The sequence below is a fragment of the Colletotrichum graminicola genome, assembly GCF_000149035.1.
Source record: "Colletotrichum graminicola M1.001 genomic scaffold supercont1.7, whole genome shotgun sequence".
Taxonomy (NCBI): Eukaryota; Fungi; Ascomycota; class Sordariomycetes; order Glomerellales; family Glomerellaceae; genus Colletotrichum; species Colletotrichum graminicola.
Window position 1 is genome coordinate 1,225,359 of NW_007361011.1, and position 26,441 is coordinate 1,251,799.

Below are 26,441 nucleotides of genomic sequence, written 5' to 3' on the forward strand. Positions count from 1 at the left end.
ATAACGCCTGTTGATGCTGCTTGCTTTGGTACATGATGTTAAAGTTACAAATGCCATGCCGCCAGTCTCTCGAGCAATCATGGGTATGCGCATCTATCTGCCCCCCCTGGTAAGCCTCCCGAATGTCAAGGGTTGCTCAGGATGTCTCGTCAGTCAGTCAACGGCTCCTCGGCCTCGACTTCGACCTCGAGCCTCTTAGCCGCGGGCTCGCTGTCGCCGTCGCTGTCCTCGACGTCGTACTTTTCCTGCCACAGCTTGCGCAACACCTGATAAAGGAACAAGTACTGCGACTCGGCCTGGACCATGCTGCGGCGCTGCTCGCGCAGGGTGTCGACGGTCGCGAAGATGAGATCGTCGCCCTCGGCGTCACCATCGCAATCTTCGAGCGCGCCTTCGTCTAGCTCGCGCATCAGGTGTTCCAGCGTGATAAAGGTTCCTGTGCGCCCGACGCCCGCACTGCAGTGGATGATGCGCGGGTTCTCCGGCGTCGTGTTGTACTCACGCGACAGGCGCATGAGCGCCAGGAAGCTCGCGAGGTCGTCGACGGCGGGGACACCGAAGTCGGGCCACTTGGTGTAAAGAAGGTGCCAGATCACGCGGTCCTCCTCTTCGTCGCCGACGCGCAACAGAAGCTTGCGGACCTCGATCGCACCGTCCTCCAGAACGGTGAGCGAGTCGAAAGTCAGCGTGGCGCTCCAGTCGTCGTTCCAGCCGTCCAGCTCGTTTAGTGTCCAGGGCTCTTGTGTCTCGTCCAACGGCAGGTAAGGGAAGCACTTGACCTGGTGATTCTCGAAAAAGCTTGTAAGCTGGACGATGACAACTGGAGACGTGAGCTGCTCCGCAACCATGCGCCAGACAAAGTCGACCGAGGCCTCGGTTGGGCCCTGCATGGCAATGTAGCGCAAGGGAGGGAGCTCTTTGTTTGAGAGCGAGGAGAGAGATATCATGGATGCGTTGACGTAGTCGAGCTCCTCGGCGGGCACGCGCAGCTTGATGCGGTTGTGGTTCCAGGGCTTGATGTTGAAGTAGCGATCCTGCACGCCCCTGCGCAGGTCCGTCTGTTTGTAAGAGCCCCATTTCGTGGTCTCGTCGACGTCGGGGGCAAGGCCGGCCGCCAGGCGATCGCGCTCCAGCCAGACGAGCTCCTGGAACTTGTTTTCTAGATCTGCAGGAAAACCAGCAGTTAGTTCCCGCCTTGCGCCCCTGCGTCTTCGAGGCGGCGGAGGTTTCGTACCTGGTACCGAAAGATCAAGGAAAGCTGGGATCCTCGGTTTGGGCCTGGTGCTTTCCTGGCTGTTCTTTCCCGGCGAGGACGCCGCGGAGTCGTCCTTGCTGCCGCTCCCGCTCCTGCTTCCCCCACTGTCCTTCTGTCTCGACGATGCCGGGGAGGAGGTGATGCCGTCGTGAGAGACGATAGCGGGCGGCGGCGCAGACTGTGGTAGGGAGGCGGCGGGAGGTGACCGCGCGCGCTTGGCTGGGCTGCGGAGGTGGAGGCCGCGGAAGGCGGACTTGCGCAATCCGGGCTTGGTCGGGGTCGGAGACCTGCCACCGGTGACGGTAACGGTAGTGGTAGTGGAAGGGAAGATCTGCTGGGGGGGTTGTTCGTCAACGACGTTTCGGGAGGGGGGACCCTTGACGTCTGTCGTGGAGATTGTTGGGATCTTTGGTTTCCTTCGGAATTTGGGGAGGTGGTCCATCTTTGGGAATTCGCAGCAACAAAGGCTGCTGCCGCACGAAATGTGACGTTGGAGTGTAACCAGATCGAACTTGATGTAGTGGGGGGGCCGAGGAAGCGAAATACGACAAAGGTAAAGGAAGGTAGGATAGGACTTTGCGACGGCGAGTTTGGCGACGATAAGGTGCCGAGCGTCGGGCGGCGTGAAAGGAAAGGTTGGCTATGTAGGCTGGAATGTCGTCAAATTCTTGGGGCGCAGAGGAAGGGTAAGGCGGCAAGTCGCAGGAAGGTCCTTTACTTTTTTTTGGATCAAGTGTGGCCTAGTAAGACGGCGAGCGGCAGCCAGCGAGTAGTAATCCAGGTTAAGCGCGGTATTGAGGCAAAGAATGTCGGAGTGTTGACGGGGGATGCGGTCGTTGGTAGATAGGTATGTAGCTGTTGGCCAGGTTGGGGATTTCGAAGGAAGGGAAGAACGAAGGGGCGAGCGCAAATGTGGCTGGCTGCAGTACCTATGGATTTCGGTAGGGAGCAGGGAGCGCGGCGGCTAGAGTGGCCGGCTATGAATATATTTGTAGTTTGCTGGTGAGATAGATAGCCGGGCGGAAAAGAATCGAGGACAGCGAGGGTCGGAACAAAACGTGGAAATATGAAGCAGTACCGTTCCACACGATCTCAAGTGGTCGCATGGATGGACCTCGGGGCATGTACCGTGTGGGCCTCTGCTTGTTCGCGTCACGTCACGAGTCGAGACTTGATTGTGTCACTCGGAGGGCACGTGCTGACGGTTGCTGCCCGTTAGGTAGATAGGGTGAGTCAAGCCAAAGTGCGTATGCAGTGTTAAAGACCCAAGTGCTAGACCGGAATGTCGCGTTCGAGAAGAATTAAAAAAAAATAAAAAAATAAAAAAAAAAGAAGAGAGAAGAGGGCGGAGGAAACCGATGACTACCCAGGTACGTAAACTAAGTAAGGCAAGGTGGACGGGAAGGAGGGGGCTCGTGATAAGAAATTGCCACGATTACAAAGATGGTAGAAATTTTTGATTATGATACGAATAAAAAAAAGGCGGGTATCGACGATCCAGAAGCTCAATTTTTATTTTATTTTTCTCCCTCCCCTCCCTTCTCGTGGGTATGGCACCATCTCACCGCGATAGAACGCGTCGGCGGAGGGCTAAGAAATGGTGGGGGGAAAAGAAATGTCAAGAGGAGAAAGGTGGGGGAAGAAGTGTGAGTGTCAAGATGAGGCGGGTGATATCAAGTGGGAAGAAGAAAAAGAGGGGGGAGAGGGCCAGGGACCAAGAGGAAGGGAATAGGAGGTGACGGTATATTCGTAAATGTTGGGAAGTTTTCTTGGTCGAGGTTAGGTAGCTTTGCTCTGGTTCGGCGCCGAGAACAGAGGGAAACAGGAGGTACCGTCGAGGCTCCGGATGATTGGGCGACAAGGTCCCTCTGGCTAGACTAGCTGGACCAGCTGGACTCGATGGAACGCGATCGTATACCCATCTACTATGGATGGCTGCCTTCGGAGGAGTCCAGGCACAGGGGGGCCAAGGCAGGGATGGTGATATTCTGGATGTTGGGTGAGAGTGGATGGATGTTGGATGAGAGTGGATGGATGGATGATGAGAGAGAAGGATGTGGATGGATATGAGAGTTCGCCTGTCTACCGTAATCTCGGGGCAGAGTGCACGGATGCTTCTCTTGTACGGGCACGTGTACCCGTGTAGGTACCTAGCTGCCTAGGTACAGGGTGACAGGGGTAAGTAAAATACCCCTATGATGTTACCCCCCATAACCGACATCATGATAGAGGGGGAATATTCACCAAAAGTGAAGCTCTGCAGGAGGGGGGTGGACGTTAGTTACCTAACCGGGGTATTTAACTTCGGCCTGGTACCATTGTATATACCATTTTCCGATATACTCGTCAGCATGAGACCCATCGACCGAGGTTGTTGATTGCCTAGGTAGGTAGGTAGGTAGGTAGGTAGGTACCTAGAAGCTAGGTTATTTATTTAGCCTCCGCCTGTCGCCGCGTCCCGAGGAGCTGGAAGTCCACCTGGGCACTGAGGCTGCTGCTTTGCTTGCTGCAGAACAGGGCAGTCCCGATACATGGGGAACCCCCCCGGGCCTTCGAGACGGAAAAAAGGTGCCACCGCCGCGGAAGCCATCTGGAATCGCCACGGGCCGGCCATGCAAGCGTGCGCCAGAGGTCCCCCACCTGACAGTACATGCCTACCTACGGTATCCGTACTACCTCTGTATACCTACTTGGGTAGGAAGCTAGGAGAGAGGTATCGTCAGCCATTCCCACCTATCAATTTACGAATTATATGCTCGTTTCGGTCGTCATTCGCCGTGTCTCGTCCGTTCGGCATGCGTGACCACGCCAAGAGACACACTCTGGGCAAAAGCAGATGATAGGCGACCAAGTCTGCCCCTACCGTGTACTGCAGTGTGCAGTTCCCGACCAGAGCCATGTTTTCCCCTCCCGTCCAGGTACTGTCCAGGATCATGCGCACACAAACGGTCGCTTTCGCGTCTCGAACCACTGCCAAGCCGACAACGCACTTCAGATGATTCACGTCTTGTGCCAGGCCTGGGCCACGCCACACGAGGATGCGGCACGCAACCCCGTGCACAGATGCCGTGCAATAAGAGTAGAATTATTACCTATTTGCCCGCCGACATTCGACAGCGTCACCGTGCCATAATAAGACGACGATATACCTGACGCTGCGTGAGAACACCCCCGGCCCATCGACGAGACCCCTCCCCTGCGGCTCTCTCGTCTCGGCCTGTGCCCGGAAAGCCCTACAGCTTTCTCTGTACATCCCCCCTCTCTCTCTATCCCCCTCTCGTTCTGTATAAATTTACAAGGCCATATCCTTACAATATCCTCCCGGGATACCTAATAGTACACCATCCTCCCTCACTTCTGACTTGGTAGAGCTCACTGTTTCTTTTCCCGTTCCGTGGTGAAACAAACATAGTTGCCACCCTAGTGCGTCCGGATTACACCGCCGAGTAGGCAGCCGTCACGAATCGCCCGCACTCGACCTTTTGCTCCAGAGTGACCTTCCTACCCTTGCCGTCCTTGCCGAGTCGGACCGTCTGTCGGGGCGTGAGCTGGAACCGGTGCACCTCACCCGTCCGGCCCACGAGCGCATCGCCCACTCCCCCGTCCAGCACGCCAATGTAGCTCGGCGTGTTCAGGTTGGAGCGCTTGCCCGTGCCGAGCTGGTAGTGCTCGTTGCCGCCCCAGAAAAGCACGTCGGAGCCCCAGTTGGTATCGTTGGCGGAGCTGCGCGTCGTGGCGCCAGTCCGCGTGACGTTGTCCATCGTCGCTGACGCGTGCGTGCTCCCCACACTGATGTTGGACAACCGGATCGGCGCCATCATGTTATTCCTCTCGTCGAACTCGAAGAGCGAGGAGAGCGCCTTGACCTTGACAGGCCCGGGCGTGATGTGCGTCCACTTGCCCGTGCCGAGAGTGCCGTAGACGCCCTGGCCGCACGCCCAGAAGTCCGCCGTGACCCTTGGCATGCGGCGGGCCGGCGCGAGGTCCTTGCTGACGGTCTCGTTGCCCTTCTCCGTTGCGTCCACGGTGAAGAAGGTATTGTTTCCTCCGGCGGCGATGGATGTGATCTTCGGGATGAGTCCAGTGTTTGCGTAGAGCTTGCCCGTGGGCAGGAGAGACGGCGCGTCGACGTTCTGGTAGGTCGACTCCGCCGGCAGTCCAAGTTGGCCGTACGTGTTGTCGCCAAAAGTGAAGAGCTTGCCATCCTTGGTCAGGGCAACGGAGTGGAAGTCGCCGGCGGCGATCTTGGCGACGTTGAAGCCCGAGAGGCCGGTGATCTCATGCGGCTGGTCGTAAGGCCCCTCCGGGCGCGAGGTCCAGCTCAGGCCTGGGATGCCCATCTGGCCCTTGGAAGGGAACTCGGCTGTGCTGGCGGCGGCTGAGAAGACTCGTCCCTTTGACGACAGCAGTAAGCTGTGCTGCAGGCCGCTGCTGATGTCGGTGATCTTCTCGCCCCAGCCTAGGTTCTTAGGCGTCAGGTCTCTGACCTTGACGGACTCTGAGCCGCCCGAGCTCCAAAAGGGGATCCAGGACGACGACGATTGCTGCGGCTGTCGCAGCGACTTTGATCCGGGGGTCAGACCGCTGCGCGACGCTGGGACCGAGTATACCGATCCGCTGGATGAAAGGGCGATGATTCGATCGTTGGAGATGGCAATCTTGGAAATGTCCTTGCCCTTGAGCGTCTCAACCGGCGAGGGGTCGGTGTTCGAGAAGCCCAGGCCCCATTGCACGAGATTGCCCTCCTCGGTGACGGCGGCGCCGAAGTCCTGGCACAGCTTGATGTCCCTTAAGAGCTTCCCGTCAAAATACTTGATCCTCCTCGGCTGTTTGACGACGGTTTCCTTGGATTGCGGGTCGACCACCTTGCCCACGTTGGAGCCCCAAGCGTAGACGCCGGGGTTCTCCCAGCTCTGCTTGACCTGAAGATGCTGAGAGCTAATGAGATCGCGGTTCTCCTCCTTTGATAGTGCCTCCTTTCTTGCCTTCTCGAACTCGATCTCGGCCTTTTGGTACTTTGTCTTGCGGGGCTCGGCTTCCTTGTCCTCATTGGGGCTGAAGAACTGCTTCAAGGGCCCGTTGAAGTAATCGTCGGCGTAGTACAAACCACCCGCGGTTCCCGCTGTGAGGAGCAAGGCAGTGGCCTTTCCGAAGCCCGACTTCTCGCCAGGTCGGCGGGGACCGGAGCTGGCATGGCGACGAGCTACAGCGGCGCATCTCTGAGCTGTGAGAGACGCGCGGGCGTGGCGCGTAGCTGTCCTGCAAGCCTTCATACTTTTTGGTATATCTATTTATGAACCTAGTGAAGAAGTGATTGGACAGGTGACTGGTAAGGATGAGAAACGTCGGTATGAGAGCCTTAAAACACTGTTGGTAAGTTGAACCACATGAGCAAGTAAGGTAAGATGCAGCCAAGGTCGTGAGGTCATGCACAAAAACTAAAACTTCGATTCGTCCAGCACTAAGTCTATCTGTACTACTAGGTAGGTACCTACCTACCTAGACTGTGAGAGGGGCCCCCTGACGTTGCAGGGACCGTGCGCCCCGCGGCGGATTGGCATGCGGACCCCACTTTCGCAGCTCCAGCCGGCCGCAGTTGGGGCCAATGATTTCCCGCCCAGTTAGGTACTGTACGCGAGGTAAGAGCTCGCTGGCTGAGCTGTCCTATATACTACTACACGGACTGGCGGGCGGTTTTGGTGGGAACATCGACCGGCGCCAGACTCGATAGGACCTCTTTTGCGCCAGAGCTCCTCACCCACGCCGCCGAGGCTAACCACCATGTACGACGACTCCTGGTACAGCTTCGTGCCAGATGTGGCCAAGAAAGCCGCATCGGCCGCCCAGGGAACCACTCACCGCCGCAAAGAGTCGCTGTTGCAGCAGTCCAACGTGAGCTCCAAATTCCGCCCGCCGTCTCCCTCGCGAGTAGCCTGCTGACGAAGCCTATCATGACAGGGCATTCCACTAGCATCCAGTGCACCACAAGCTCTTGACGAGATCTTTGAAGGGATCGAGGATCGCAACACCCCTCCCGAGGCGACTGTGCTCCGCCGCGCGAGCTCATACTCTGATTTCTACCACGTTGTCCGAGCTCAACTGGCAAAGGATGAGCACAAGAAGAAGCGCAGGCGGAGGAGGGACAAGACATGGGACGCGCTGGACATTGCGGCCGACATTCCTGACTCCAAGGCGGGCCCTCATCACGTCCTCGGCCTGTACGGCGAGGAGCTGCTCGAGGCCAGTCAGCAGGAGTATTTGTCAGTTCGCGCTGCTTGTTGTGGAGGGGAGGCGCTAACCCTCAGGTTAGGCTCTATAAAGACCAACTTACGCTCACCGAACGACATCTCAATACACTCATTGACGACACAGACGAAGCGCTGAAGCTCTTGACCACGCTATCCGAGTCGTTCCAGTCCGTGGAGGCGCAGACGAGCTCGTTCCAGTCTCGGTGTGAGGATCTCTTGTCTGAGCAGCATCGACTCGAGAAGCTGGCGGACGAAGTCGGCACCGATCTTCATTTTTATGCATACCTCGATAATGTATCTAGGCGGCTCAATGCTCCTGGTGCCGGGCGGCTTGTTGACGATGACTCCTTTGCCGAGATTCTGAGAAACCTGGACTCTTGTATAGGCTTCATGTCGCAACACGTAGGTGCTGCTTCTGCTGCACGCTTGGGGACCGATGCTGACGAATGATGCGATCCTAGACCGATTACCGCGATGCCGAGTCGTACCTTGCTCGTTACGAAGCCCTGCTCACAAAGGCACTTCATCTTCTCGAGGTTGGCTTCACCAATCGCTTGGATACCATATCATCCGAGATCTCCGGCCAGATTGTGGGAACAAAGTCAGAGGCCACTCGTCATGCGGTAGCGTACGGTCGTTTTGAAGAGATGGTCCTCGACTCGTACTCCCTCATCCCCAATATTCACAAGGTAGTCAGCAGCGTGTATGATCAATACGGCCTTCCAATCACCGGCATTGCCAAGGACATCTACTCCAACACCACAAGCAACCTCTTCAGCTCTTATTTCGGCGTCCGAGACCGTGACTTGAAGCCTATCGTGCAGCATGATCAAGACGAGTTCAGAAAGGAGGTCAAGGACCTATCTGTTGAGACAGCCTCGAGGAACTATATCAAGCAGAGCTTTGAACGCGCTTTCAACGAGGCCAACCTGTTTGTCAAGGTATTCGGTCTGGATCTGCAGTGGAGCTCTGATCCAAACTCAGCCTACGGAGTCCTCAAGTCTAACCAGAGGTCTCTCGTCAATCCGGTAAACCTTGTGCAGATAGCCGCCAACCTGCAGTCTGCGTTACAAACAGCAGACTTGGACACCATCTGCAGTGTTGTGGGGTGGCTGACCAACGAGTACCTGGTCCTGGACTACGACGATGAGGAATCGCCGTTCGCCCGCCAGTGCCGGGAGCTCAGCGCCAGGCTGCTTGCCGAGCATCTCTGGGTCTTCACAGATAGTGCGTTCGAGGCAGAGATCACGAAGACGGTCTCGAAGGCTGTTGTCAAGGATGAAGCCCTCACAATTGAGCCTGTTGTTAATGGCGTCTCTTCCTCGAACGCCTTGCCCCCTGTCAAGCAGGCACTCAATCTTCTTTCCAAATACGACCAAGCCATGCCCAAGGAACGAAGCGTAAGTTGTATGAATCTTGAACTTGCTTTCCAAATCTGACACTTAGTAGCAAAAGAACAGTCAAGTCATCTTCAAGATCGTGCGGGAAACCATTCAGGTCCTGCAGCGTGCAGAGGCCCGTATGAAGTCTATCAGAGCCGGCACGGATGCTGATTTGTTCATGGTCAAGAATCTGCTCATCATCAAGAACGAGCTTGTTTCCCTCGAAATCGGCGACATCCGCGGTGACGCCGCAGCCATGCAACACTTCGGTCACATCTGGGACAACCTGAGTCCCCAGAGCTGGGTGGGTTTCGTCAGCAACATCATTGGCGGTTCCATCTGGTCGCGCGGCACGCCGCAGCAGCCATCCGTCACGGCCAAGACACTGACGGTCGAGGACATGAGCGAGCAGCTGGACGAGCTGCTGAGGCAGTCCATCGTGGCCTTCACCCAGCGCTGGGGAAAGCTGGTAAACGACGCCAGCGCCCGGAAGACGGGTGTGAAGCCAATCGGCAAGGTCGAGAAGGAGCTAGACGAGGTGCTGCAGCGGGCCTTCAGCAATCAGCCCGAGGTTATTCTAAAGTTGAAGGAGGCTATCCAGATCAACGCGCAAGCGCAAGAGGCGGCGCAAGAGGAAAAGAAGGGAATCAGGCGGTACTAGCAGCTTTTAGGCCGGTGATGATCTGCGATTGATGTGCAAAACCTGCCATGTTGTAGATGTATGCTTTGCTGCTAGATTAGCAGGGTATTGTGAGATGGAAAAATTACGACTGAACAATGACTATTAGAAAGCAAATATAACATGCACTTTGAGCTTCTTTGGGGCGTGCACACTAGGGTATCTTTTGTTCATGGGGTATGACTTCCACCATCCATGGCGGCAATGCCACTTTTATACACCTTTTTACATCATTTATCGAGACGATGAAACCAACATTGACTCGGTCAGTTGGTCACCGATGGGTCCTATGCCTACATCACTGGTTTAGTTTTTTTTTTTTCGTTTGGCGACATAGCAACACCGTTCTACGATTGCTGCCGCGGTGACTCGGGCCTCACCCCCATGGATTCCATCACCCCTCCTGAGAGAGAGAAACCCATACCGGGTGAAGCATCACCACATGGGACTACCCGTGATATCTGACTGCGCTGCAAGCTCGCCGTCGCTGTATTGTAGACCATGTCAACCTAATTGGTCTTGTTTCCGACGCGGGTATCAAACTTTTCCATTGAGGTCCCTTCACAGCTCTGCAGGGTTGACGCGGTTGAACTCGCCGTCGGCTAGCGGGGTGGAGCAATGCTTCGGCTCATGCGTCAGAATTTGGGTTGTTCGGGGCAGTGTGACGAAGCGGTAGCTCGCGGCGATAGAACAGTCGAATTATTGGACCCGGATGTCGAGATATTGCCAATTCGGCAATTCCGACAGTGGTTAGACTAGGCACGGTGTGGTTTTGCATCCAGCTGGGAGGTTTGGGCAATATCGACTATCCTTGACAGGCACTGCTCGACATCTGAGAGTATGTGAGTAACAAAATTCTTGCTATGTATAATCTCTCATAGTGTCTAGCCTCGGAAAATGACATGTGTTTATCATTTAAGTAAATGTCTTCTTGTCCTGAATCGTGCGTATGAAGTAGCAACAGGCGCCAAGCTAGGGAATGGGGCACCAGATAATCTCAACGAGAGAACACCAGTTCCCACATGTGGTCCACACACCGCAAACAGTTCTCTTGACACGCTTCAAGTGATAAAATGCCACCGATATACGGGCTACGGTGTCGCAGCGACTACAACGGCAGAGGGACCTGATTTCTCGACGTATTGGACGCCGTGAGCCCAGCATACACCGCTACTGCATTGGCTTCATTGAGAGAAACGACTGTGGGGGGGAGGAGGGGGGATGTGAGTTTATGCAGGATGGAGTGCTGGCTCCAGCGTCAGTCCTCCACGGCCTGCCCGGCCTGTGCCAGAACTACGTGAATATCGCCGAAAGAGACAAGACATGAGCTCTAAACAGGCGGTTTCAGTGTCATCATTTCGACCTCCCGTCTGGCGCATGGTGGCTACGTGACCGGGGAACAGGGGCCGATGAGGACCGAGATAGACACTGGGAAATAGAGAAAAATCGAAGCAGGTGGAAAGCAAAGTAGCATCCTTGTCGTGCGGCTATACATGGAGTGGCATCGCGAAGGAGCAGTCGGCAACGATGTTGCAGCGGTCCCTGGCACTTCCATATGCGATCGTGACCCGCAAAGCTAATATCAAATGCTACTCGACCCATTAACAAAGAGTCTCGAGAACAATCCGTGGTGAGCCATATAGCCACAACACGCGCCTGAATGTATTTAGCAGTGGGCTGGATGGGGACCAAACATTTATAGCACCCACTAACACGAGACTTTCGGCACCAGCTGTGGCATAGGGGGGGTTTCTTCCAGAGAACGCCATGGAAGTTCTCAGACGCCAACTAATTTTTCTCCTTCTTCTTCCAGGCTAGCCAAGCCTATAGGACCATGGCATGTTCAGGCTCTTCCACTCCGCCAATGGGTCCAGTGAGCCCACCCCTTGCCGCGCGCGGGCCGGAGAACACTCACATCGTTGTCAATCAGGAACCAGGGACCAAAGATGCCACGTGTTGCTCAGGTGAAATCTAATAATATGCCCGTCCTCCGCCGTTGTCGAGGAAGGTGTATTGTACGGTTTATGATGGCACTCAACCCCTCACCAACACTGCTGTGTACGTTACGAATTGGAACAAGGCGGGTTGCCTCTTTCACACCACCGCGGAGGGTGGTGATTACTGGCCAGCCGACGGTTCCGGACAAACTCATACTCCTGTTTCGACGACTTTCTCTGGGAAAGTCTTTCTCCGTCCAATAAGACAAGCGGCTGTTGTTTGACGACAAACCCGCCATATAGAGTTGCAAAGGATGGCTAAGCCTAATAAGCTACCGGAAAAATAAACAAACAAATAAGCGAGCAAGCAAATTTCTTTGCGTCGCCGCCGTGAGGGGAGACCCACTGGGGATGGTAGACTTTCGAGGACGCACGCTTGTGAACCAGCTCGCTTGCTTACTACCTAGGTCTTGTCAAAGTCACTGTCAAGGGCGGATAGAACTCGAGATAGGCTCATCAGTGTTCGGCCCTGCTCTATGGCAGTGGGCTACCCGTCTTCACCGAACCGGTACGCTTCTCATGTATCCCCACCAGGCTCGGTGCTACCCATGAGCGTGTGCCATCTTCAAGTTTAATCTTCAAACCCTACTTGTCTCGGTGGCTTGGCCGTCAAAATGCTGGAGGCGGATGTAGTCATATAAGAACCGGCCCGGCCCGAGCTTGCTCCGTACTATTAATTCGCAAACCCCTCATGTGCTCTTGTATGTAGCCAGGCCGCAAGGACATCAGGGGGGCAAATAGATCCTGGCAAAAGATGCGCGGCTCCTAGATCGCATCGTCTACATCGCGCAAGACGGGTCTCCCTTTGACGCTAGGGCTGAACACGCGAGGGAACACGGGGCGTGTCGGCCAAGATGCACTCCCCTCCATGTCGAGCTGCGTGATGTCCGAGTTCCTGGGCAAGCAGATCCACATCGGTGGCGGGATTAGCGTGAGGACAGGTATCTTAATGGATATGGCAGATCCGCAGTATGCTGAGATGCGAAAACATCGCCACGACCATGGGAATCAGCAACATTGCGCTGTACTGTCTATATCGTGAATTTGTCAAAAAACGATTAGTCCCCCCCCCCCCCCCCCCGGGCGCCCTCGATGACAAGTGGCAAATGGCTGTCTGAGATAGCTGATCAGGGGAATGAGACGAGGACGCGCCGAGACCCTGCGCTAAGGGTCCTGTGTGCGTGTGCGCCTCCGATCCACGCGAACGATGCGGCTCGCAGAGATCGGGGGGCGAAGTTCGATTCGGAGGAACCCGAGGGGTGATTGGCCAGAAACAACTCTGCTTGCCGAACACATGGCCGGACTCCGTCGCTCGGCCTTGGGCGATATTTTATCCACACGGCGGGCCGCCTAGTTTCTTTTTGTTCGGCACCGCCCGAACTACCTGGCCGGCCCCATTAAAGCCGACTACAGCCTTTTCATTCCTAAAGACTTCCAGACAGACGGCCGGACAGCTTGTGACTTGTAAATTTGTTGCAAGGACCATGGAGGATTCGTAGACAGCCAGGGATGAGAATGTAAAGGCGGACCTGCCGCGATTTCTGTCAGAAAGGGACGCTGTAGAAGTGTATGGAATTACCTACCCGAGTGCCTACTTACTCTTCGCTGGATCATGAAAGAGGGCGTAAATGCAGCGGTGCACGAACGAGGTTACCGTGCGTGGACGGGAACGGGGACTGATAATGATCTTCGCATGCTCAGCATTGGGTCAGAGAGGCAAGCCAACAGCGGGGCGGCAACGAATGGATGGAAGGCTATGACATAAGGTCAGCAGGATGTTCTTCCTGTCCTGCCACCTGGACGAAGCTGAATCAGGCAGTGACGTAGCCACTGCAGGGTCGGCCTGGCGATCGGCTTTGCAATCATGGACGAGAGGGGCTGACACTGACGAATGATATGCAGCTTGTGGAGACGGAACCTGGTCCGAAATCTCTAATTGGATAATGGTTAAACCTGGCTTGACAGGAAATGGGGGCTTAAGGGTTTTAGGGGTCCGAGGGAGGGGGGGGGCGCGTGTGCCTGGGAAAGGCCAGGAGATAATCACGAATGTGGCATAGACGCTTATTCGGTTGGCAAGGAGAAAGTTGAAAGATGCGGCGACGAGCCCGATACAGGTGACTTAGTCGCGAGCAGGATGCCGACACGCAATATGGGACCGCAGCTTTTCCTACAGGGGGGTTTAATACATAGCACAAAAAGTGAGCAAAACAAAAAAGAAGAAGAAACAGAACAAGACAAAGCGGTGTGTTGTACTCCGTATTGTCCTGCTTGTAGAATCGGCGATGTTGTTCGATATTGATTTTTAGTGCTTAACAGGGAGACGACTAGACAACTTGGTGGTGTAGGTTTGGCATGAACGGTTGACGGGCGAGGCCACCGGGAGCTTCGATGACACAGCAAATTCAAGATCACCGCTTACGGAATGCGGGTTCGGTCTAGCTGTGTCGCGGGCCATTTTGTGCTCAATCATTGGCTGCACCGGAGTGTCCCCGGCCCCGAGGGCTCTCTGTCGACGAATGATTTTGAGGGAATGCGACATCCATCGGACGACCACGCCGCGAGCGGATAATTTGTGCTCTCCATCTCCCCTTCCCCTTCACCCTTGTAGACGCAGTCGACAGTTGGACAGGTAGACGCTGAACGCGCTGCTTTGCGAACTCTAAGCACCACTGTCAGTTCGTTCGAACCCCAAGATCAAGTGGCTCTACACCGATAGCGACTGAACAGGACGCAACACCACACAGCCTCTATGGGCGACAGGGTTTTTGCCAAATAACAGGGAAGATGATGCCGACACGACAGCTCTGGGGGGAGTGGTTGGGGTGAGACGTAAGCTGTTGCCAGCGTGTTCTAACTCGAGGTACGTATCCAAAGCGGTCCCTCTTGAGGTCGCACAGATATTGGTAGGTAGGTAGGTACATGACGATACTCTTAGCACTGTCGGAGCAGCAAATCCGAACCCGGCATACGCGGAAATGTTTGGGGTGGCTATTGCTAGGGCATCGGACGCCGCTGACATGTATTCCGCTCTGTCTCAGTAATCTCGTGTCGGTGAGAGCTGAGCTCGCCGTTTGTTCGAGGCCTTTTGATCTTGTCGCGACCCATCCAGATATCTCAGCGGCTCATGAGCGTCCAGCAGGAATTGCCACCTTCATCGAGGCGATCAGGCACGTGATTTGCTTGTTAGACTACCTACCTACCTGCCTAGGGAGTAGGTCAGTACCAGATATGTACAGTAGTTTAAGGTGTTGTGGCGTGAGCAGTGGTTGCGTTGCCGAGGGTGGTGGTACCTACTGTTTTTTGATGAAGAAAAAAACCGGACCGCAGAATGAAAGGCTACCGGTAGTTAGTCGTTATTGGCTGCCAGGAGGAGAGGAGACCCCGTCTGCTTGTCGGCGATTGAGAGCAATGGAAGGCTTCAAGGCCTAGGCGCGTCCATCCTCGCTCGATCCCGCCCCTGCCATGCTCGTTCCTGTACGTAGAGGTCGGCGACCAGCCACACCCGGAATTTATTAACCACACGCCCCCATCCCCCACCTTTATCCACCTACAGTATCCGTACCGTACCATGTGCTAAGGTTTTAGTAGGTACGGATACCAAGGCACCTAACTACCTACCTAGGCAGAGACATTGGCAGAGAAGCACGCCCATTCGACGAGGCGGTCCACTAGCCCTCTTCGATCAACTTCGATCCCCAGAACCCTGCCAGGACCTGAAGATCAGACCAAGCAGCTTTCAAGCTGATGTGGGGCCTCACCTGCGCGTGGGGAACTGGCTTGACCTTACGAAACGTTTCGCAACCCTTGGGTTGGATCGAGGTCGAAGTTCCTCCAGACTGTCTGTCTGTATCCGTACTCTGTACTGTGCATCGTATACTGCAACAGTGAAGCCCTGAACATCAGCCGTGTGACTGGGTATGGCGGTGCGCTTGCCTCCCTCCCTCCTTCCACCCCCCCAAATAGGCACTCCCCCCTTGGGCCAAGGGTGCTGTGCCATCCTGACGGATTCAAAGCTTTTACGGCTTTCCGCTGAGCTGTTGCTTCTTGCCCCAACACAGATTGGCCCTGTCGTGTTCGATTTTGTTCGAGGCCGGAGGAGGGGGGGCCGTGGAGACCCGTTCCCATCTCATCTCATACCGCCGGCCACATCTACTATTCCTCCTTCCCACCACCAATCTTACCTTTTCGCCTCTTGCTAGTCAGTATTTTACGGTTTTACAACAGTAACGACAAAACGACAAAAGTCGCATTGATCTTCTTCTATCCCCCCCCCTGCCGCTCGTCGGCGCTTCCCTACCGACACATCAACTGCTACCCGTCCAAACCGACTGACTACAACTCCATACCCTACACGCAAAACACCACGACCCGCCCGCCGCAAACCCCCCCCAAACTGAGCCGACCGTCGCAACGTAGCAACGTCTCCCGCCTCGCCTCTTCGCTTAAAGCATACTCCAAGGCCGGAATTGTTGTCGCGCAACTCATTTGGATATCAGTCACCGTCCTTGCCGTTGTTTGCCATTAACTGACCCGGCTGTACCATCATCGTCGATTTTTGCTCATCTCCGCTCACATTCGGACTGCGGAGACGATTTCTTGGCTGTGAGCCCCACCGCATACATAGCCCACTTCACAACAACCGGCCATTCTACCTTGCGGCGAAATAACCGACCTCGATTCTCCTCCTGTTGCTGAGGACTGAACTGGCCAGGAGACCTTGTTGCGGCTGCACCATTTGACTTGCTTGCTTTGCCTGGCCCCTCCTATCAACCTAGCGGCTCATCCGCCTGCTGTCCATCCGACCGAGTCTTTCAGGCGCACCTGCAAAGCCCTGTTGTATCGCACAAACGACGAGTTCATCGACAGCTGGAATTCCCCGTTTAGAATTGCCTGATGCGCATTGTTTTCCTATCATTGTAGGTGCTACCACTTCACAGTACCCGTTTTTTAACGACCCTTTCGTCATATGCGCCTCCCAACGTTCGATCGATCGATCGGTGCTCCAGCCAATCACAGTTCATGCCTACCTCGACATATACAGCCTCTTACCACCTCGACATCCAAAAGCTCATTCACATTGCTATCAAAGCCAGTTGCTGACTAGCTTTCAACTTACCAGCAGTTCATTCGAGCTAAACACACGTCATCACCTTTAACTGTAGCGTGAGAAATACCAACACGACGGCGACTACTACGCAACCCGACAGTCCAACAACCCCGTCCCGTTCTCGTCGCCCTCCACGTAGCGAGTACGGCCCCAATTCCGATTATCTTGCTGTAGCCAGACAGCATCTTCATGCCGCCATCATGTCCGACGCCCAGCACCCATCCAATGGTACGCAGCCGCCGACGTCGCCGAAAGGCCACCCGTTACCGCGCCGGTCGTCCCCCGAGAACTCTATAACCCTTCGCCACCACCGTTTGGCCCACGAAGCGAGTGCGAAAGCATTATCGAAGCGCGCTGCTGCTGCGGCAGAAACCAGCTCAGGATCATCACCACATCGGCACTCATCTGGGGAGAGCCATAACACCGGACCCAGTGATCCCAAGAAATGGTTCGAGCAAAGTAACGAGAACCCTGCCGTCTTGTACTCAAATGCGATCGATGGTAAGGCAGCGAGTAACTGCGTTTTTCTTGTGACGGTCGCTGATTTTGTTTCTAGTTGACCCCCCATTTTTTCAAAAAGAGAGCGATTCTTCTCATGAAGACAACACGCAACCCACCAGCTACCCCACGCATCTTAAACGTTCCATAGGAGGTACTCTTAAGCCGAGTGCTACGCACAGTAGTAGCGCCGATGATTACCGGAGTGTTATTGACGATTTAACTGTTGAAATAAAGAGGCTCAAGGACGAGTTGAAGCGGTATAAGCAGAGAGGGCCCGAGATGATGAAGCAAGACAGACTGTTTGAGATCAAGGTCCACGGGCTTCCGAAACGCAAGAAGAGGGAGTTGGAAATTACCCTTCGCGACTTCGCATCCGGCCTGGAAAGCAGCACTCCCAGTGCAGAGGCGTCTTCGGGCCGGAACAAAGGTAGCCACAAGGCCCGGCTGGAGTCTGGATCAGGATCAGCTTCAAAGCATGCATCGTCGACGTCAGGGTCGCACTCGCGACCCGTCGATTCTGCATATGCATCGATGTCCACCGGTGCTAACTCGTCTGGGACTTCGCTGGCACGGCCGTCCGCCAGTTCAAGAGCCAAGTCGTCAGAACAAAAGGTGGAAAACTATCTCAAAGACATCCCCGAAGGGTTGTATCCACGCCACATGGTCATGACCGACAAGGACAAGAAGAAACTAATCGTTCGACGGTTGGAGCAAATCTTCACAGGCAGGATTAGTGGCCGGAGTGTGAGCCGGCACCAGCCAAAATCTTCTGGGAACATCGCTTCTTATGCTCCCATTATGGTGGAACCAGCGACTGGGAACACAACGACGACCCACGGACCATCCAACGTCCCTACGGGCTTTTTTGAGCCTTCTCGAGAGGCACGCATCCTGGGGTCGGAAGAGGGGAAGAATCGAGCGAAAGACAATGGATCTACCTCTAACGGTGATCAACTCGACACCGGCGGCAATTCCGCAGTTGCTGGCACGTCACCGCCAGACCCACCATTTCCGGAGCAGCGACCCACCCGGCCGCTGGACCTCGATCCGGATCGGAAGCAGAACCCATCCGCGAATATGGACTACATCCGCCATCTTGGCCTGGCTCCACCCCATTTGACCGGACTCGCGACATACGAGGATGTGTCCCCTGACGCTGACGGCTGGGTTTATCTAAACCTCCTCTGTAACATGGCCCAGTTGCACATGCTCAACGTCGCACCTGACTACATTCGCAGCGCTGTCTCTGAAAAGAGTACCAAGTTTCAGCTTTCATCTGATGGTCGAAAAATCCGATGGCGCGGAGGCACCGATGGAACAAAGTTCAGCAGCGACAGCTCTGGGGAAACCTCTCATACCAGCCGTTCAGAGGAGTCAGATGCGGCGAATGACGAACACACGAAGAAACGCAAACGCCGCCAAGGACCCAAGAGTGGATTGTACCCTTCCTCCGCGGGCCCGAATTCATCGGATCAGTCGAAATTTGACCCGCAAATGTCGTCCGCCGACAGCTTCCACTACAAGCCGCTATTTGTCCACCAGTCATCATCGGCCGAGCAAACGTCTCTCGATGACTCGAACTCTTCGGGTGCCGGCGAAGACAGCAACAATGGGGCGTCGCGATGGGGAAACAGTGGCTCAGGATCGGCCCCTCGAAAGAGACGTCGCTTAGATGGTGCCATTATCTATTACAGTGGCGCCCCCTTCTGTATGGACTTATCCGGCGACCCTGGGGACTTGTCCCCTTCTTCCTACTTGACCTCTACTGGGCAGGAACAGCAGTCGCCCAGCTCGCAAAACTCAAGGCCTGGACCGCAGCGCACGCAGTCGGGATCAGCGCTTGCCTACCGCCCCCTGACAGATGACAAAACGGCATCCAGCGTGGCAGTTGCGACAGAAATGGGCTCTGATGATAGCGACATGGATATTGAGGCCGAATTTCCATGGTCCGACCGGCCTCAAGACCTTGTCGCCAACAGCTTGGACGCATGTGGCCTCGGCGGAGTTATCCCAGACGATCACTTCCGGGTCATCGCCACCACAAGAAGACCCAAAATCAGTGCGACTTCTTCCAGCTCCTCTGGGCTCGAACGCAACGACGTTGCCAATCTCGTCGACAGAATCACGTCTCCCTTGGGATCCACGTCCCGGGTTGGGTTGCTCAAACCCAAGTCAAAGAGCCATCTCCCTGTTACCATCGAATACACGTCCCGATCCATCGAAAAGCTGAACCCTGCGCCTCTACCTCCCCCGGGTATGTACTTCTCTTTTGACAGTGATTCCTCTGGTACGTCGGTCGAAGACGTTTCGGAGCCAGAGGACGAACCGATGGCGTTGGTTGGAAGCTTCGGAGTCCAGGGTCACCCCTCCACAATCGAGAACCAGTATCCTGATGATGTGGATATGTCGAGTGGAGACGAGGAAGATGTCGAGCCGGATGATGGAGATGAGCCGGTGGTTAAAGTGGATGATCACAGCAGCGATGGGTTCGCTATACCCAACCTACCTCGTGCTGCTCACCGCGCCAGCAGTAGCAGTGCTGTCGCCGCCGCTGGAACAGCTAGAAGCCGTAGCAAGAGTTTTAGTGCTGAGCTTCTTGTAGGCACGGGCAGCTCGGTTGCTACTGCCGGTGGAGCTGAGAGTGGCTACAGCAGTAGCCTAGAGGAGAGCGGTTGAATTTGAACTGGAGCCGCGAGAAGTGGCAGCCATGGACGACGGCTGGATTTGGAAGCAGTCTTGGTTAATATGGCATGGATGTGCATTGTAAGGCGCTTGACTTTTGTTCATCATCAGGGATGAATTTGCATAAGAGATATCCCACGGTCGAGAACCGCATATTATTGTTTTTTGTTTTGGTTTGGCTCAAGTACATCAGCACAAACGGAAACCGGTAGCCACTTTACAGCGGGAGGAGTTGTGGAAAAAAGTATTGAGAAGACAAATTACATAAGTTTTCGAGGGCCTAGGGTCGGAAGTTTATGGTACTATGAGGCGGGTTTGTGGATAGCGATGCAGTTTAGCTTTTCCCCTTTTTTCTTTTTGCAACAATTTACAACGATACCCGTTTCCGCCCATACATTGGTTCGAATGAGTGCCTTCCTTGTCTGTACCTGTAACCATCATAGGTACCGACATTCACCATTCTCTACACATACCGCCCTACTAGTAGTAAGGCCATGCATGGCGCTCCCAAGTTTTCCATATTTATTGTGAACTTGGTCTGGACGGCAATTTTGTTTTTATGACAGATTGTAACCAGCACCTCCATCCGGTATCAACGAAGAAGTCTCCGATATCATTTTTTTCTTTTTAACGCGGACATTTCCTTCGTTTGGGGAGAGGGGGGGAGGTAGGCGTCATCCAGGTTCTTGATCTCATACCGACTGTTCGAGCTCTCATGTTGATAGCGAGGCATCTACGGAGAGATTTGGTCGGCTTGAACAAGCACTCGAGCGTACTCAAACCGGTCCGGAATAGTTTGCCAAGGCATCCCCGTGTCCGTCTCAAACCTTTGGCGTGGGCCCCGGGTGCTTCCCACCGACCACCACCACCACCACTACTTTCTCGTCCCCCCTCTCTCTGACGACGAGCAGCGTTGCAGAGCCTCGTGGCGGATCGGATACACGAACGCAAGAGGTTTTCATTGGCCGGACCTGCACGTGGAACCTCACGTTGTGCCATGAGCAAGCAGAGTACGATGTTCCTCGAGAGATGAATGGACCAAAAAACAGATTAGTCCGCGACCAGCATATTGCTCAAGGCTACCTGGCCAAGCAAGCCGTCCGAGCAGGCGGGTCGGCTTCAGATGCTGGTTGGATCGATCTCGGCTTGCTTAAAGCCAAAAAAGCCTTCCCATGCTTGTCGAAGCCCTAAGGCTACATGGCGTCGAGATTCGACCGCGTTCGCTGGTTTGACTCGTTCACAGGATGAAAAGGACTTGTATCAATCAGACTGAACATGTTGTACCCCCTTTTTCCTATATGCCACAAGTTGCTTTGATAGCAGTTCGGATGAGCTTGTTTGTTCCTGAGTTGGAGGCATGGCTGCACAACCCCCCCCCCCCCCCCCCAGTGACTTTCCTTCGAGTTCTTTCTTCCCCTTCTTCATTCTGACAGCTCTCATGGGTGATGCCTCTGCCCCGGAATCCCCAGGACTGATGTGATGCGATGCGACGTACTTGGCTTGTATTCGGGAACCTAGAGCAATAGAACACGAATTCCTGCTGGAGTACGACGGAGATTCTTGTTTGAAAGTGGACAAGGACTTTTGGCCATGGTTACGTTATATAATCGCAATGTTTATCGCCAAGGTGTGTCATCAAAGCGTGTTCTCATTTTCTATAGGTTGTCTATTATCATCATAAACCCTTTACCACACACGCCACACGCTCTCAACTTTTACCGATAACCCGCTTCCCAAAGGCACACACATACATACAACTCCGCAACTGCAACTTCGTCTTGACCAAAACCATTTGGACTTTTTTATGCCTTGGTCAACAAGTTGGTTCCGGTCATCTCCTCGGGCTGGGGCAGGCCCATCGCGGCCAGGACCGTGGGAGCGACGTCACCCAGAACGCCACCGTCCTTCTTCAGGCTCCAGCCCTCGGGGGCGTTAGCCATGATGAAGGGAACCTTGTTGGTGGTGTGGGAGGTCTTGGGTTTGCCATCGGGGAACTTCATCTCTTCGGCGTTGCCGTGATCGGCGGTAATGAAGAGAATGTAGTTCTGCTTCTTGCAGGCATCGTAGATCTTGCCGATAGCCTTGTCAGTGGCCTCGACACCGACGATGGCGGCCTCGTACACGCCAGTGTGGCCGACCATGTCGGGGGGCGCAAAGTTGTTCATGACGAAGGGGAACTTCTGCTCGCCCAGGCGCTTGGCGACCTGGTTGGCGACGCCGTCGGCCGACATCTCAGGGGCCTTGTCGTAGGTGGCGACAGCCTTGTTGGAGGGGACAAGGTCCTGGCTCTCGTCACGGGTCTCGAGAGCGAAGACCTTCTCGACACCGCCGTTGAAGAAGAAGGTGACGTGGGCGTACTTCTCCGTCTCGGCGATGTGGACCTGCTCGACGCCCTGCTTGCCGAGCCACTCGGCGAGGACGTTGCCCATGTGCTGGGGCTTGAAGGCGACCTCGAAGGGGTAGTCAACCTTGTATTGGGTCATGGTGACCAGGGTCCTGATCTTAGGGTAGTTGAAGTCGGGAAGAACTGAGCGGTCGACGTCGCCGAGGAGCTGAGTAATCTGGCGGACACGGTCGGAGCGGTAGTTGAAGAAGAAGACGGTGTCGTCATCTAAGTCACTGTCAGAAACGATCAAAAGATTCAGAAGAGCGAGACGTACCCTTGATGCGGCGCTCGTCGCCACCGACGATGATGGGGGTGAGGAACTCGTCCTTGTCCTTGTCGCCACCGCGGGCGTAGCGCTCCCGGACGGTCTTGACGGGGTCAGAACTCTCCTCGCCCTTGCCGTTGATCATACCGTCGAGGGCAATTTGGACTCTCTCCCATCTCTTGTCACGGTCCATGGCGTAGTAACGGCCGACAACAGTCGCAATCTCACCGGTGCCGATCTCGCCGGCGGTCTTGATGAGCTCCTCCATGTAGTCGGCACCTGACTTGGGGTCCACGTCGCGGCCATCGCCGAAGAAATGGATGTAGACCTTGGGGACGCCGTACTGCTTGGCCGCCTTGAGGAGGTTGTAGAGGTGGACCTGCTTGGCGTGCTGCGAGGTGGAATGTCAGATTCTGGCATCGTTGGGGTGGTTTTCGCCCTGGGGTTGCGCAAGACTCACCACACCACCGTGGGAGACGAGACCGCAGAGGTGCAGTCTGCCGTTGCCGTCCCTGGCGCCCTCAAAGGTCTTCTTGATCACGTCGTTCTCGGCAAATTTGCCCTCCTTGATTGTCTGGTCGATGCGGACGACGTCTTGCCAGACAACGCGACCGGCGCCAATGTTCAAGTGGCCGACCTCAGAGTTGCCCATCAGACCCTCGGGCAGGCCAACGGCAAGGGACGAGGCCTCGAGCTCGCAGTATCCGGTCTTGCTTTGGGCGAAGGCGTCCATGACGGGCGTCTTCGCGTTGGTGATGGCGTCGCCATCTTTGGGGGAGTCGGCTCCGGGAACACCCCAGCCATCAATCACGACTGTAGGAGCGCAAGATCCACAAGATTAGCCAGCCGACTTGGAGATAGAGGATGATGTAGGCAAGGGTGAGGATGTAGTCTGGTTTGGATTTGGGCTTCTTTTGCTGAGGTAGAGAAGCTGCGACTCCTGCGGGAGCTTCTTGGTCTTGCTGGCTAGCCTCGGCACTGACACTGCCATCACCAACACCATCACCGCGGGGCTTCGACGAGGGGTACGGAGGGTCTGGAGGGAGATCTTTGGACGTACTCAGGCAGGCCTTCTGCTCGGTCTGGGCCATGGTGGAATAGGTATATCTGGTGCTATTTCTTTACAGAACGGTGGGGAGGGATGGGAAGAAGAAGAGGACGGTTCTAGTTTAGGATATGCGTGATTTTCCGGGTTTTTAGAGGCGGGTGGTGAAGGTCTCTGCCGGTTGAGGAGATTTGAGTGAATCAGCCAATGTACCTGGGCTCCCGGCTTGGGTGGTTTTATCGGTGTTAGTTTATGGTGGGGGTTAATGGGTTATGTCATGATCGCCGATAATAGAACCGTATGGTACCATGCCGAAATAGCACTGTCTAGATGTGCCAAAAGTGCCGTGTTATACAGTGTGACAGTATAACCAAACGGTGTGGGCTCCTAGATGCCCCTCTGTTGACTTTCAACAATTTTTAGCTACCAATCGCTGTCGCGCTAAAACGCCCGTGAAGCTGCCGAACACGCAAAATGTCTCGGCGGAGCTTCCCCCCCCTGCTCTTAACCGTTTGACAACCGTACCACACGCTGAACATCACGCCAATTGACTTTGACGCTTCGTCCGCTCAACCAACGACTGCGACGACTCTGCGCACGTACTGTGAGGCTGAACAACGACTTGGACATCTTTGCAAAGCTGCCATTGATAAATTCTTGACGCCTCAAGTCCGTATCCAACCCGCGCATAGCACCTAGCTACTTAGCCTCGGCCGAGAAAGAAGCCTCTGCGAACTCCAACCTCCTCGCTCCGTCCGCCTCCCATCGAGAAGAATCACGAAGCCAAGCTTTTCTCCCTCGATCTATTTTCAGCTTGAAACACACACGGCTCTTCTCCCCTCAACAAAATGCCCCCTCACCCCCTCGAGCTCCCTTCCACTCTCTCCCCGGACGCCCTCGACACCCTCACCGAGCTGACAGGCATCCTCACTCGGTTGCGCACCGCGATCCAGAACTCCGGCTCCGTCGGCGGCATCACTGGCGCCACGCCCGCTGGTACCGGCCCTGGCGCGACCCCGAACCCGCTCGGCGCCAGCCCCAACGCCCCTCTGTCCCTCAAGGATGTGCCCGCCCAGACCGACGCGCTGAAGCACAAGCTCCAGCGGGCCCGCACGCAGATGCGCCAGCTCCCAGATATGGATCGCTCCATCGACGAGCAGGAGGAAGAGATAAAGCAGCTCGAGGAGCGCATCAAGATGCAGCGCGAGGTGCTGGACCGGTTGAGGGACGCGGGTGTCAAGTTTGGTCACGAGGAGGGTGGAACGGGCGATAAGATGGAGACGGAATGATGGATGGATGGGTCTTCACGAAACTGTGATCAGGGGATGACGTGTTTTTTTGCCGAATGACTCTTATGATACCCGAAATGCGACTGCGATGATGATGTTCACTTCAAAAGAAGAGAGACGCTGCCCCCCCCCCTCCAACTTCTACGCCTGATTATACACGAATCCATATGAGCCGCCTTCCAAACTCCGTACTAGAACCTTGAACGAAGGAGACGGCCGACCACGGCACCAGGACTGTGACTGGACTGGCTCACTGCTTCGAGACACCCACAGCCTCGAGGATGTCGTGCAGGTCCTTCCCACGCTCGCCTGGTACAACCTTTGTCCAGATCTCGTCGGCCAGCCTCTGCTCCTCGGGCAGGATACTCCAGTTCGGGCTAGGCTCCGACTTGAGCCACTTGAAATCATCAACTTGATCCCACTGGTTCTTGCCAGGGTCTTCGGGGGTGTGCTGCACAAAGGATGAGTACCCGTGTGATGGTGTTTCTTCGCACAGGCAGTGTACTTACAAAGCTGGCCGGCAGCGGCGCGAAGCGCATATTGGAGCAGTCCTCGATGATAGGATGGCTCGAGCAGTGCAGGTAGATATCGACGTTCTTGCACTCGTGGATACGCACCTGCCGCGCGGACACGACGATGACACTGTTCGAAACGCCGGTAATATGCGTTGGCCCAGTGACGTTGCCGGCGACGATCAGACTCTTGTCAATGTTCTTGAGCGCCAGGTTCGCGAACGAGGTGGTGCCAGACAGCGTCAGGGACATGTCGACGACGCACCCCTTCAGGTCCGTCAGCCGCCCGGACGACGTAGCCCGCGACGCCGACGACGGGAGGATGATGTGCAGGCCCTCCTGGCCGAAGATGGCAATATCCTTGGCGGTGGAGAAGCTGGGCTTGCGCACCTTGGTGGTGCTCGGCCGCGCCATCTCTTCGTTGTAGTTCTTGGGGAAGGACGGAAGCTCGCCAAGGCCATCGCTCTCGACCTGCACGCCCGGGGAGGTGGCGGCAGCGGCGGCGAGGATGGGCCCACCGCGGGAGGCGGGCAAGGGGTCCGCGAGAGAGCTTCCCACGAGCAGGCGCGGGTCGTTCTTGGGGGCGGCTAGGTCGCTGGTGACAGTGTTCGCGGCGCGGGGCTTGAACTGGAAGCGTGAGCGGGGTGCGAGCTTCGTTGTGGTCTCATTCAGCTTGTCTGTGAGGGCCTTGACAGCCTGTGGAGTGGTGTCAAAATACGAGTAGTCTCCTGATGAGTGGAGTGGACCAGCTCACCTGAGCGTAGTTGCGCTGGTCGTACGACGGAACAAAGTCGGAGGCATCGGCGACCTCGTTGGAAAGGTTCGAGATGCCGGCGAGAATGTGATCAATGGCATCCTGCCTCTCACCACCGACCTGGGCTATAGAGCCGATGCCGTCGATCTGCTCCTGGAGGACTAGTGCGGGGCTGATCAGCACACCATCAGACGACTCAGTCGGGTCTTGGGTGAACATACTGACAACCTCGTCTTGGAAGTGGCGGTAAAACTTCTCTTTGGGGTCCTGCATCTTGGTTACCGGGAATGATCCTCCACCTGTGGCGAGATGCTGAAGTACTTCAGGCGCCATTGTCGG

General features: G+C 55.5%; 7 protein-coding genes across 7 annotated transcripts; 3 read left to right on the plus strand and 4 right to left on the minus strand.

Moving 5' to 3' along the window:
• Window positions 1-149: 149 nt before the first annotated feature.
• On the minus strand, window positions 150-1,697 carry GLRG_02011 (protein-tyrosine phosphatase; the record flags this gene model as incomplete). Its single annotated transcript, XM_008093345.1, has 2 exons — window positions 150-1,165; window positions 1,235-1,697. 2 exons carry the CDS (start codon window positions 1,695-1,697, stop codon window positions 150-152), a joined length of 1,479 nt encoding a protein of 492 aa, XP_008091536.1.
• Window positions 1,698-4,689: 2,992 nt separating this feature from the next.
• On the minus strand, window positions 4,690-6,528 carry GLRG_02012 (uncharacterized protein; the record flags this gene model as incomplete). Its single annotated transcript, XM_008093346.1, has 1 exon — window positions 4,690-6,528. The coding sequence occupies one exon, from the start codon at window positions 6,526-6,528 to the stop codon at window positions 4,690-4,692; it is 1,839 nt and encodes a 612-aa protein (XP_008091537.1).
• Window positions 6,529-7,036: 508 nt separating this feature from the next.
• Window positions 7,037-9,546, plus strand: GLRG_02013 (Sec34-like family protein; the record flags this gene model as incomplete). The annotated part of the gene is made up of 5 exons (XM_008093347.1): window positions 7,037-7,147; window positions 7,214-7,515; window positions 7,566-7,905; window positions 7,965-8,903; window positions 8,953-9,546. 5 exons carry the CDS (start codon window positions 7,037-7,039, stop codon window positions 9,544-9,546), a joined length of 2,286 nt encoding a protein of 761 aa, XP_008091538.1.
• Window positions 9,547-16,868: 7,322 nt separating this feature from the next.
• Window positions 16,869-19,845, plus strand: GLRG_02014 (uncharacterized protein; the record flags this gene model as incomplete). The annotated part of the gene is made up of 2 exons (XM_008093348.1): window positions 16,869-17,169; window positions 17,225-19,845. The coding sequence occupies 2 exons, from the start codon at window positions 16,869-16,871 to the stop codon at window positions 19,843-19,845; spliced, it is 2,922 nt and encodes a 973-aa protein (XP_008091539.1).
• Window positions 19,846-21,653: 1,808 nt separating this feature from the next.
• On the minus strand, window positions 21,654-23,593 carry GLRG_02015 (2,3-bisphosphoglycerate-independent phosphoglycerate mutase; the record flags this gene model as incomplete). The annotated part of the gene is made up of 4 exons (XM_008093349.1): window positions 21,654-22,462; window positions 22,512-22,893; window positions 22,963-23,315; window positions 23,563-23,593. 4 exons carry the CDS (start codon window positions 23,591-23,593, stop codon window positions 21,654-21,656), a joined length of 1,575 nt encoding a protein of 524 aa, XP_008091540.1.
• Window positions 23,594-24,395: 802 nt separating this feature from the next.
• GLRG_02016 (uncharacterized protein) lies at window positions 24,396-24,836 on the plus strand (the record flags this gene model as incomplete). The annotated part of the gene is made up of 1 exon (XM_008093350.1): window positions 24,396-24,836. The coding sequence occupies one exon, from the start codon at window positions 24,396-24,398 to the stop codon at window positions 24,834-24,836; it is 441 nt and encodes a 146-aa protein (XP_008091541.1).
• Window positions 24,837-25,086: 250 nt separating this feature from the next.
• Window positions 25,087-26,435, minus strand: GLRG_02017 (tubulin binding cofactor C; the record flags this gene model as incomplete). Its single annotated transcript, XM_008093351.1, has 4 exons — window positions 25,087-25,287; window positions 25,346-26,044; window positions 26,103-26,263; window positions 26,324-26,435. The coding sequence occupies 4 exons, from the start codon at window positions 26,433-26,435 to the stop codon at window positions 25,087-25,089; spliced, it is 1,173 nt and encodes a 390-aa protein (XP_008091542.1).
• Between the last annotated feature and the right edge of the window lie 6 nt (window positions 26,436-26,441).